The sequence below is a fragment of the Rhinolophus sinicus genome, linkage group LG09 (assembly GCF_036562045.2).
Source record: "Rhinolophus sinicus isolate RSC01 linkage group LG09, ASM3656204v1, whole genome shotgun sequence".
Lineage (NCBI taxonomy): Eukaryota > Metazoa > Chordata > Mammalia > Chiroptera > Rhinolophidae > Rhinolophus > Rhinolophus sinicus.
In genome coordinates, this window is record NC_133758.1 from 108465532 (window position 1) to 108475698 (window position 10167).

At 41.7% G+C, this 10167-nt stretch overlaps 1 protein-coding gene across 5 annotated transcripts in view; it reads right to left on the reverse strand.

Moving 5' to 3' along the window:
* Positions 1-3948, reverse strand: part of DPY19L2 (dpy-19 like 2) — a 60761-nt gene extending 56813 nt beyond the window's left edge. For all 5 annotated transcript variants that reach the window (XM_074340994.1, XM_074340993.1, XM_074340992.1 and 2 more), the window contains exon 1: positions 3350-3948. In XM_074340994.1, coding sequence (XP_074197095.1) covers positions 3350-3728 — 379 coding nt within the window. In that variant the 5' untranslated portion in view covers positions 3729-3948. The remainder of the gene's footprint in view (positions 1-3349) is intronic.
* Positions 3949-10167: the final 6219 nt, after the last annotated feature.

A 10167-nucleotide genomic window follows, 5' to 3' on the forward strand; every position in this document is an offset into this window, starting at 1 on the left:
TGATTTCAAATGCATTCCCTTATATGTCAAGAGCGCACACACAAGCAAGAAGGCTAGTTAATCCTATATCAGCACAGGGAAAAGTCCATAAGGACCTAAATTGTGAATAGGGCTGACCTCTGCAGGGGGGATTTGAGGGGCCAAGGAAGAGACTTGGAAGACTTTGTCTCATTTACAAAATTTGCAAACAAGTGATGAACTTACTGATGACTTTGTCCTTTTTTGTGATTTGTCAGAGATTATTCTCTCTTATTACCTAGTATTCTCTATTTCTTTATGTAAGAATTTAAAAAGAAGCACATACATACACAATGATCAGCTCAATCCTTTCAGAACAGGGGCCAACAGGCGCCTCTCTAGACCACTTTCCCTCGTGCCCATCAGAACATGGTTTAATGCAGGACGCTGCTTCCTCAGCGGCACACCTGAAATCCCCTTTGGGCAATTCAGACTTTTATGGGACCTACAGAGCTCCCAGACTACTGTCCTGGTAGACTCATCTGGAGTCCCTGTGTTACCCTCCTAAGAATAAGGCTTTATTAGGGAGCTGACACAGGTCAAACAGTGACACTGCTGTGGGGATGGGCTTTTCCAGGAGCTACAAACACTGTCTGCCCCCCTCTGGTGGCTGGGACTCTGCTTATTTTCAAAGATACAGTGGATCTGAGGAGAGGGGATGGGAGGAGGCCAAGTTAAAAAAGCACCACATTTATGATGAATAATAATGAATGTCAACTATAATTTAATATATATAGTCATGGGATGTGGAGTACAGCGTAGGGAATAGTCAATGGAATTGAAACAGCTACATACGATGTCAGATGGGTAATAGATTGGGGGAGGGGGGTTATCACTTTGTGAGGGGTATAAATGTCTAGTACATTGTTTTGCACACCTGAAACTAATTTTTAAAAAAACAAACAAACCCACAAACTGTTCTTACAGAGTTTCAGTAGCTTTTCTCGAACAAATGCTCTTTAGATTGATGTAAACCTTTGGTTCATTTCCAAAGACTTGAAAAAGTTAATTCTGATAATTTTCCAAATATTTCTGTTACTGTCCAGAGCGAATTTACTTAGCTATTCCTAATGTCCTGCCTCCCTGCCAAGATTTTACGACAGTATTTCTTATGGTTGTCACAAATATACTTGGCAAGTCATTTTACACACCATTAACTTCTTAAAAATTCAAAAAATTACTCAACTTGGCTACCAAAATAAGTGCAAATCAATGAATAATAACAACAAAACACCGCAACGTTGAAGACTCCCAGCCATCCTTCACCAGGTCTTCTGCCATATTCCTGGCCGTTCTGGGTTCATTCCTACCACTCTCCAGTACTTCTTGTTTCACTTGTTTTACACCATGACCAGCAAACCACAGTCTGTTTTGTACCATCCACGAGCTAAAGATGGTTGTTACATTTTTAGGTTGTAAAAATAAGGAAATTAAAGGTTGTGAAAATAAAGAAAAAGAATAGGCAATGGAGACTGTAGGTGGCCTGTGAAGCCCAAAGTATTTACTAGCTTGCTCTTTACAGAAAATATATATATATGTGTGTATATATATATATATATATATATATATATATATATATATATGTATATATATATATATATTCACTACATATTTAACTCTGATAAATAATATACTCTGAACCACTTTGAAATTAAACCTAGACATTCTCTCTCAACTTGAAACTGATGACCCTCTGATTAGACTTCATTAACTTTAAGATACACACAGACTGTCCTATTCAACTATGTTTTTATCCTCTTTCTTACTTTCCAGACAATTATATATGAGTATATACTGGCAAAAACTCTTACAAGTGATATTTAAGGGAAAGGAAAAGATCAGATATCCTGCTCAATCCACCTAGCTTTCCAAAAATCCTCAAAATAATCTCTTGTCTCTCACTCCCACCCCTTAACCCACATTCCACATGTGACAAAATGATAAGATGCCATAATGCCAATATCCTAAACTCAGGAGGTGTTTATCACACCCCCTTCCAAAGTCGTGATCAAAAGCAGGTCTCCTGGACTCCTGTATCCCTGTTCATCAGCCTCATCTCTGAAAGTGACCAAGCCTTGTATGTGACTGAAACAAAGATCATTTGACACAAGGATCCAAACTGCTCTTACACCTACTCCCATGTTTCTCTATACAGTAATCCTGGCTTTTCTCCTCCCTACCAGACGAGGAACTCTCTCTCCTTTTCCACAGTTAGCTTCTCAAATTAGTGTCTTTAATTCCACCCTTCACAAAGATGTCAAGACTTGGTTCCATTCTCTCTCTTGGAACCTCAATCTTACCCTCTCCCACTGATCCTTCCCTTCAGCCTTTACTTCTTCAAGACCCTGAAACACCTCCCTTGATCCAACAGCCCTTCAAACTACGAAATATTCTCTCTGGCCTCCACCCACTTGCTGACAAGATTCTTAGCGAACTCCTTTCTTCTAAGTTCCTATGATTCTTTTAAAACACCAGCAACTTTCTGGTTATCAACATCAATGACTAATTTTTTCAACCTCTCTGTACCATTTGACCAGATTCTTGGATTTCTTCCTCTGTTATCTACCATCACACCAACTCTCCCAGTTCTTCTATTTTTCTGACCACTGTGTTTTTATACACTTACCTGGCTTTTCCTTTTCCTCTCCTCTCTTAAAACTAAAGTTTTCCCAGGTATCTTTACTTTGCCCACGTTTCTCTCTTGGGAATCTCTCCCAAAGTTATGCACTTCTACGTGGGTAATTCCCAAATCTGTAATCCGCATTCCTGAACTTTCTGTTCTTTCTCACTTCCTCTCTCCATTCTCTCGCTTCTTCTACCTCACCACCTACCCAGGCCTCTCAATGTTTCTCTCCACTCTCACCTCATCCCCTCTTCTCCATTCCTACTGTGTTGCTAAGCTTGTTAAGACCACCTGGATTGATGGAAGATGGGCAGTAACAGGAGGCAAAGGGTTGGCTAATTGGACCCTATTTCCACTATTAAAGAATCTAATGATAAAAATCAACACTTCACTTTGCTTTACTTAAGGTGCAGGGGAACAGAACGTCTCCCACTCAAGAGCTAAGCTATCATTTTCACAACCCGTGATAAAGGGACGCCCTGATGAAAATGACATTTTGTTGGTTGTATACAGGTAATCACTCCGCCCGAAAATCCTGGAAAATGTTTTAAAACAAGTACTAAGGGGGCTGGGAATTCTTGTCAGCGATTTTCCAGAGCTTGGACCTTGTCATTATATCGCTTGGCTCGCTTGCTGACCTGATCCTCAAGACGCACCCAAACCACTTCAAACCCACGGCTCGGAGGGTCCTGGGCCTGTTCTGCTCACCTATGCAGATGGTGGCCCTGCCCGAGAACTGACGTCTCCGCAGTACATGCAACTTGTTGAGGAGCTGCTCCAGGTAACAGCTGAGGAATTGGAAGCGGCGGAGAAACAGGGCCTTAGTGACCATGTCCATTTGCATGCATTTCTGAGCGTTCAGGTTTCGGGTCCTCCGCGGCGAGCAGGGTCGGGCGCCCCCGGGCAGGTTCCTGCGGCCTAAGGGCAAAGGCAGCTCCGACTTTTCCACTTCCCCCTGCGGCTCCTCCTCCGTCTCCGGCTCCCCGGCTCCAGTAATTCGGCGCCGCCGCCTACACTGCACGGAGCCGGAAGAGTGCAACGGCTGTGAAGCCGCTTCTTTGAGCTTACTCCTCGTTGGCCCGACCATTTTCTCATAGTCCCCGTTCGGATGGAGCTGGCTCTCTCTCCGGCGCGGGCCCAGCCGAGTCGGGCGAGGTCCGCAAGGGCTCGCAGCCTCAACGACTCATCCCCGCCGCCGTTGCGGGCCCCCGGTCGTCAAGGCGACCGCGAAACCCGGAGGGGGGCGCAAAGTGCGCAGCTCCGCGTGCGCAGCCCGTGCACCGCCCCACGCGCATCCTCCCGCCCGCAGCCCGTGCACCGCCCCACGCGCATCCTCCCGCCCGCAGCCCGCACCGCCCCACGCGCATCCTCCCGCCCGCAGCCCGCACCGCCCCACGCGCATCCTCCCGCGCGCAGCCCGTGCACCGCCCCACGCGCATCCTCCCGCGCGCAGCCCGAGCACCGCCCCACGCGCATCCTCCCGCCCGCAGCCCCTGCGCGCCGCCCCACGCGCATCCTCCCGCCTGCAGCCCGAGCACCGCCCCACGCGCATCCTCCCGCCCGCAGCCCCTGCGCGCCGCCCCACGCGCATCCTCCCGCCCGCAGCCCGCACCGCCCCACGCGCATCCTCCCGCGCGCAGCCCGCACCGCCCCACGCGCATCCTCCCGCCCGCAGCCCGCACCGCCCCACGCGCATCCTCCCGCGCGCAGCCCGAGCACCGCCCCACGCGCATCCTCCCGCCCGCAGCCCGAGCACCGCCCCACGCGCATCCTCCCGCCCGCAGCCCGCACAGCCCCACACGCATCCCCCCAAGTGCTCTGTTCCGCGCACCGCTTGGCGTTACAACGCTGCTGGTGGCCAAGTCTGGAGAACTATCTGAGATTTAATTCCTTTCTTCAAGTTGTTATTTTTACCAAAAGGATACCTGTCTCGAGGTTATTAAAGTGGAAGGAGATCTTGGTTAAAAGAAATAACCATATAGAGCGAGGGAAGGACGGGAGCGCCTGTGGTGCGCGTGGGACGTGAGGAACATCTTTCCTCACCTACGAACACGTTGCACGGGCCCTCAGTGTCCGTCTTCTACGCTGAGGGAATCGCCGAGGCCACGGGCAACACGTGGCAAACTGGCGTGAACCTAACCCCAGGAAACTGCATCCCAACACGCTTGTTCAGAATTCCACAGCCCTAGAGGCGTGGTGTTCAGAGCGCGCGCCTTCCTAAACCAGGAGCATCCGCGAGGGGAGCTCTTACCCTCAGTCACTACACTGGCTGCTACAGCGGCTGGCGAGATGGGCAGGGGCCACTTGACGTTTTCCACGTCCTTCCGCACGGGCCAGACCGTCTACACCACTTCACCGCCCATCTGTTTAAGGATGGTTCGGATTGAAGTTCCTTATGCCCTTCTCCGTCTAATCTAGGGCTCATTTTGGCCTCAAAAATGTTCGTGGCTCCTTTAGCCCATAAATAAAATGTAAACTCCTTGCCTCGCTCATCAGTGTCTTCAATAATCTGCCCCAATCCTCTTTTTCATTCTGAGTGAGGTCCGCAGTATGAGACTCCATCAACTTTACCTTTACTCAGACTAAAAAGACTCAAAATTAATCAGGTGGATTTTCACCTTTTGTCTATATTAAATAAAACATCTAGTTCTGGGGGTGTTTTTTTCTTTCTTTAATCTTTCGATTTCCTCCATTATTACTGGTCTACTTACATTGTCTACTTCTGCGCTCAATTTGGGAAATTCGTATCTTCCCACAGACATTTCAAGTCAGTTGAATTACACACCCTAATTTACCTGAAATTAATATGGCCATCTGTGCTTTTTTTTAGTTAGTGTTTGCCCAGTGAATTTGTTCATCCTTCAACTCTCTGATTTTAATAGATTTGTTTATTTTAAGCTGTATTTTGTTGAATATTTTAAAAGATCATCTTAGAGTCCTTGTTAATAGATTATTCATTGAAGTGATTTTATAAGTTTTATGTCTTTGTTTATCACAAGGGGTGGTTATTTTCGTGGGATATAAGGAGTGGCTGCTACTTGGCCAGATGAAATTTTCGGTGACATTTTCTTGTGCATCTCTGAACTGAATTTTCTGATTTTGATTTTCTTTCCATCTGTTTTGCTTATTTCCTGTTTCCCTTTTTGGTCAATTTCTTTGTTTGTTTCCTGGAGTTTCCCATTGCTTTTTGGATCACTAAATGTCCTAACAGAATTAAAGTATATTCTTACCTTTGGTCTAACCCTTGAAAGTAAAAACCTGGTCATTTTTACCATTTAAAAAATAATTTATAAGAATGTTCATTGTACTATCAGTTATATCAGTTAAACTTAGAAATAATATATATTCTCACAGTATCTTACACTCTTTGAAATGAAGATGACTCATGATTTAGCAAATTATTTCTCAGAGATTTTGAATGCAGTCATCTGTATCTAAAACTCACCTGTTTTCTCGTGTTGTCTTTTAGTAAAGCAACTGGTAATTTTTTTAAAAAATGCAATGAAATTATATAACCAGCAGATGGCAATAATGACTTGTAAATCAGAATATAAAATTTTAGGTAGTTTCAAAATTCACTTTTTAAAAAGAAAAAAAAATCACTGTTCTATAATAAATCAGTTTACTGAATAAGAAATTTAAGGAAATTCCAAATGTAACCCGACATAAAAATAATTACATTGCATATTTCATATATCAAAATGATTAAGATATTCATTATGGCCAATGTTTGGTTTTCCATTTAATACAGTAATGACTTTTTTTAATTGATTCAGATAACTTTTTAATCAAATTTAAATGTTTTACTTTGCACAAATACATAGATATAAATTTTAGTGGATAGCTCTGTGACATCTATGTCTAGCTTGCTATATGGACTGGGAAAGACAGAGGTAGTGCAGTGAATATCATTTTGAAAATTTAAAATTTCCCACCTATAATTTGATAATTTAAAATACTAATTTCACTTTAATTTATACTCTCCTGCATGAAAAGAGGTTTTGATTTGTGTTGTTTCATAGTTTCTTACACATTAAAGTCATTTTTGCCCTGTTGTGGTGTTGGAATTGCCATCAAAGTGTTTATCTCTAGTCTATCATCATTAGTTAATCCCAAAGTTGGTAACAAAATTTTCAGTCTTATAATTTTGTTAGTTAAAATTGAACCACATATCCAATATTCTTTTAGAGCAATTTTATTTAGTAATTTTCTTTTCATTTCAATTAAGAAATTTTAAAAAGACAAACCAAATGGGATTCATTTGTTATACTGTTGCAAGACTTCCTAAAAATTCACAGAGATGAAAAAAAAGTTTTTTGTTTATTCACATATCTCTATTTTTGTCTCCAAAAAAATAGGATAACCACAGGTATGTACTTCTTGGTAGCTATTTATTTTCTAATTGGTCTGTTTTTATATCTTAAAAGATCCTTTCAAATTCCTCTTCAGCAAGTTACCTCCACTAAAAGAAATGTCTTTGCATGTGTATATTATATAAAACTACTGCTGCAGCAGAAGGGTACTCAGTAATCATTAAATGACTTCACCAATATATACAAAACCACATGTGTGATATATATACATATACCACACCCCCGAAATCCACTTTTCCATGAACCCAATGATGATAGTTCCATGTACAAACTCCAACATATTGAGATTACTTTTATTTACCATTAAAGTAGCTAAGAAGAATTACTACATTCAATACTAATAAGCAGAAGTCTTAGAATATATTAAAGAATGAATTACCGAACACATATGGGCAGATTAAGTGCAAAACATAACAAAAACAGCAGTGATACGTTAAGGCATCTGTGTGCTCTGTTTTATATCACAGCCCCAACCTGGCTTCCCCTGGGTCCCTGGACGCTCTTCTCTGGTTCCTCCTTGACTCTACTTGTGCAGACTCTAAGTACAGTGGGTTTCATTGTTCCTATTTTCTAATTACTTTTATCCTCTAGCTGCCCCAATGGCAACTAAAGTCCAAGGGGGAGGGGAAGAATTTCCTAAATAATCAGTGTTTACATTAAGACCACCAGACTTTTGCTTAGGCAGCTGTGTCCTGCTTCCACGTGGATATTGACCCATCCCCAAAAGATAAATGTGGAGCTTTACAATTCTTTTCTTGTCTACAGTCTGTTGAAACTCTTCTTGAGATACTTACCAGTGACAATTTATAATCCATTGGGTGAAAAATTGTTGAATTATGTAGCTTTTATGTTTCTTAATTAAAGCCACATACCTGGGTTCAGAAAAGGCAAAATAGACTTTTGTGTTTTTAATTCTGAGAATTTAGAAATATGTGTTTGAAGGGTTAGTGCAGGGTTTAGTTATGAGTACAGACAGGATTTGAATCCTGGTTTTCTCACTTGCTGTAGGTCACTTACTCTCTCAAGCCTCAGTTTTCTCATTCTTCACATGGGAATAATAATAGCTCCTACCTCGTAGAGTTGTTACAAAGATTAAGAGAAATAATGTATATAAAGTACATTTTGATGAAAGGTAGCAATAATTACTATGCCCAGGCTCAAGATGGAGGATTATTTGTATTGTCTTTTTCTTTCCCAGGGAGTCCAAAGAACCAGCCACAATTCTTCCTGGGGGGAAAAAAGGAGGATAAAAATAAACCAATATAACTTGAGAGCAGAAAGCCGCACAATGCTATCAAACAGGCAGTATTATCTTCTTTTTGCAGATAAAAAAAATGAGGCAGGGAGAAGATTCTAGACTCCTTACTTTTAACTCACAATTGCACAAGATTTACTCCCCTTCCCCTGGAAGTCCTCAAAGTTGACAAGTTGGGCCCTAAAGAATGGAAATAAAAGATTTGCTGGATTGTTTTGTTTCCTTTCACATTTTAAAATAACAGCTCCAGGGAGATATAATTCACATATCATAACATGCATTCTTTTACGTATTGGATTCAGTGACTTTAGGATATTCACAAAGTTGTGCAACCATCACCGTTATCTACTTCCACATTCCAATAGGTGTGTGGTGAGTGGTGTCTCATTGTTTTAATTTGCATTTCCCAAATCAATATGATGTTGAGCATCATGTTTATTTGCCATCTGTTTTTCTTCTTTGGTGAGGTGTCTGTTCAGATAGCTCTTTGGCTTCTTCATCAGAGACCAGTTGGCTCTATTCATGTGGGTTTATTTTCTGGGCTCTCTATTCCGTTTCGTTGATGTATTTGTCTATTCTTTCACCAATATCATACTGTCTGCATTACTGTAGCTTTATAGTAAATCCTCCAACTTTATTCTTCTTCAGCGTTGTTGGCTATGCTGGGTCTTTTGTCTTTCCACGTAAACTTTAGAATCAGTTTGTTAATAGCCACAAAACTCACTGGGGTTTTGACTGGGATTGTGTTGAATCTCTAGGTTAGGTAGAGAAGAACTGACATCTTGACAATATGGAATTTACCTTTCCAGAAAAATGGAATACCTCTCCATTTATTTAGAGCTTTTTAATTTCTTTCATTAGAGTTTTATCGTTTTCCTCATATAGATCTTGTACGTATTTTATTTATACCTGAGTATTTCTTTTCCTTTTTTTTTTTTTTTTGGTGCTGATGTAAATGGTGTTATATTTTTAATTATAAGTTCCAATTGTTCATTGCTGATTTATATAAGTATTTTGTTGTTGTTGCTGTTGCAAGAATGTTCTATTAAAAAAAAAGAAGAAGAATGAGAAGGAAAAAAGAACTTTAAAAGTCTATGCAAACTGAACAAATGAGCCCAGCTGTATTGCAAATGAATAACATAACCACGCAGAACAAAAAGGAGCTAACTGCAAAACGTGTCCTTTAACGATGTACCTTTAGTTGGTGGTGGGGGGTGGACAACTGCAAACAAATCCTGAACTCTTCGTAGAGGGTGTGTTTATTGCAGTTGTGAGTGAAGCAATATGAGATTAGTTGGGGTGTGTGGTAGAAATGAGTAAATAACGTGATGTTGTTGGGAGCGAGGATTCTCACTGAGGAAGAAGACAGACACAGATATGGAATTCGGCAAAGCAAGGAATAAAGGACCCTAAGGGGGTATTAGAACTGGAGCTAACAGAGTACACTCATAGTTTCTAGTACATTTTACACACACACACATATTTGAATGCATGTGCTTGTATACACGTATTCCTGTCCGCTGAAAGAGCCTAGAAGCAAACATATCCCAACCAACATAACTGACACACAGATCTTGGTTTCTAATACAGTTTCCCAACTAAAAGGAATCTGGGCCCCTTGTAGAAATGGTTGGTTCCAGGGCTGGGGTAGGAAAGATGCAAAAGGAGCCTGGAACAATGTGTTACGCGAGAAATTGAAGAACTGCTAAAACATAAATCGGAGCATCTCAAAAGCACACAGGAGCCAGCTGAAGGAACTCACAATGACCAAATCTGGGATGATTTGCTCATCAAGATTACTAAGGATAGTAATTATAAACCAATGAAACATAGGAATTCTTTTGCCATGAAAGACAAAGAAAGGCTGAGGGACTGTATCAGATTAAAGGAGACTAAGG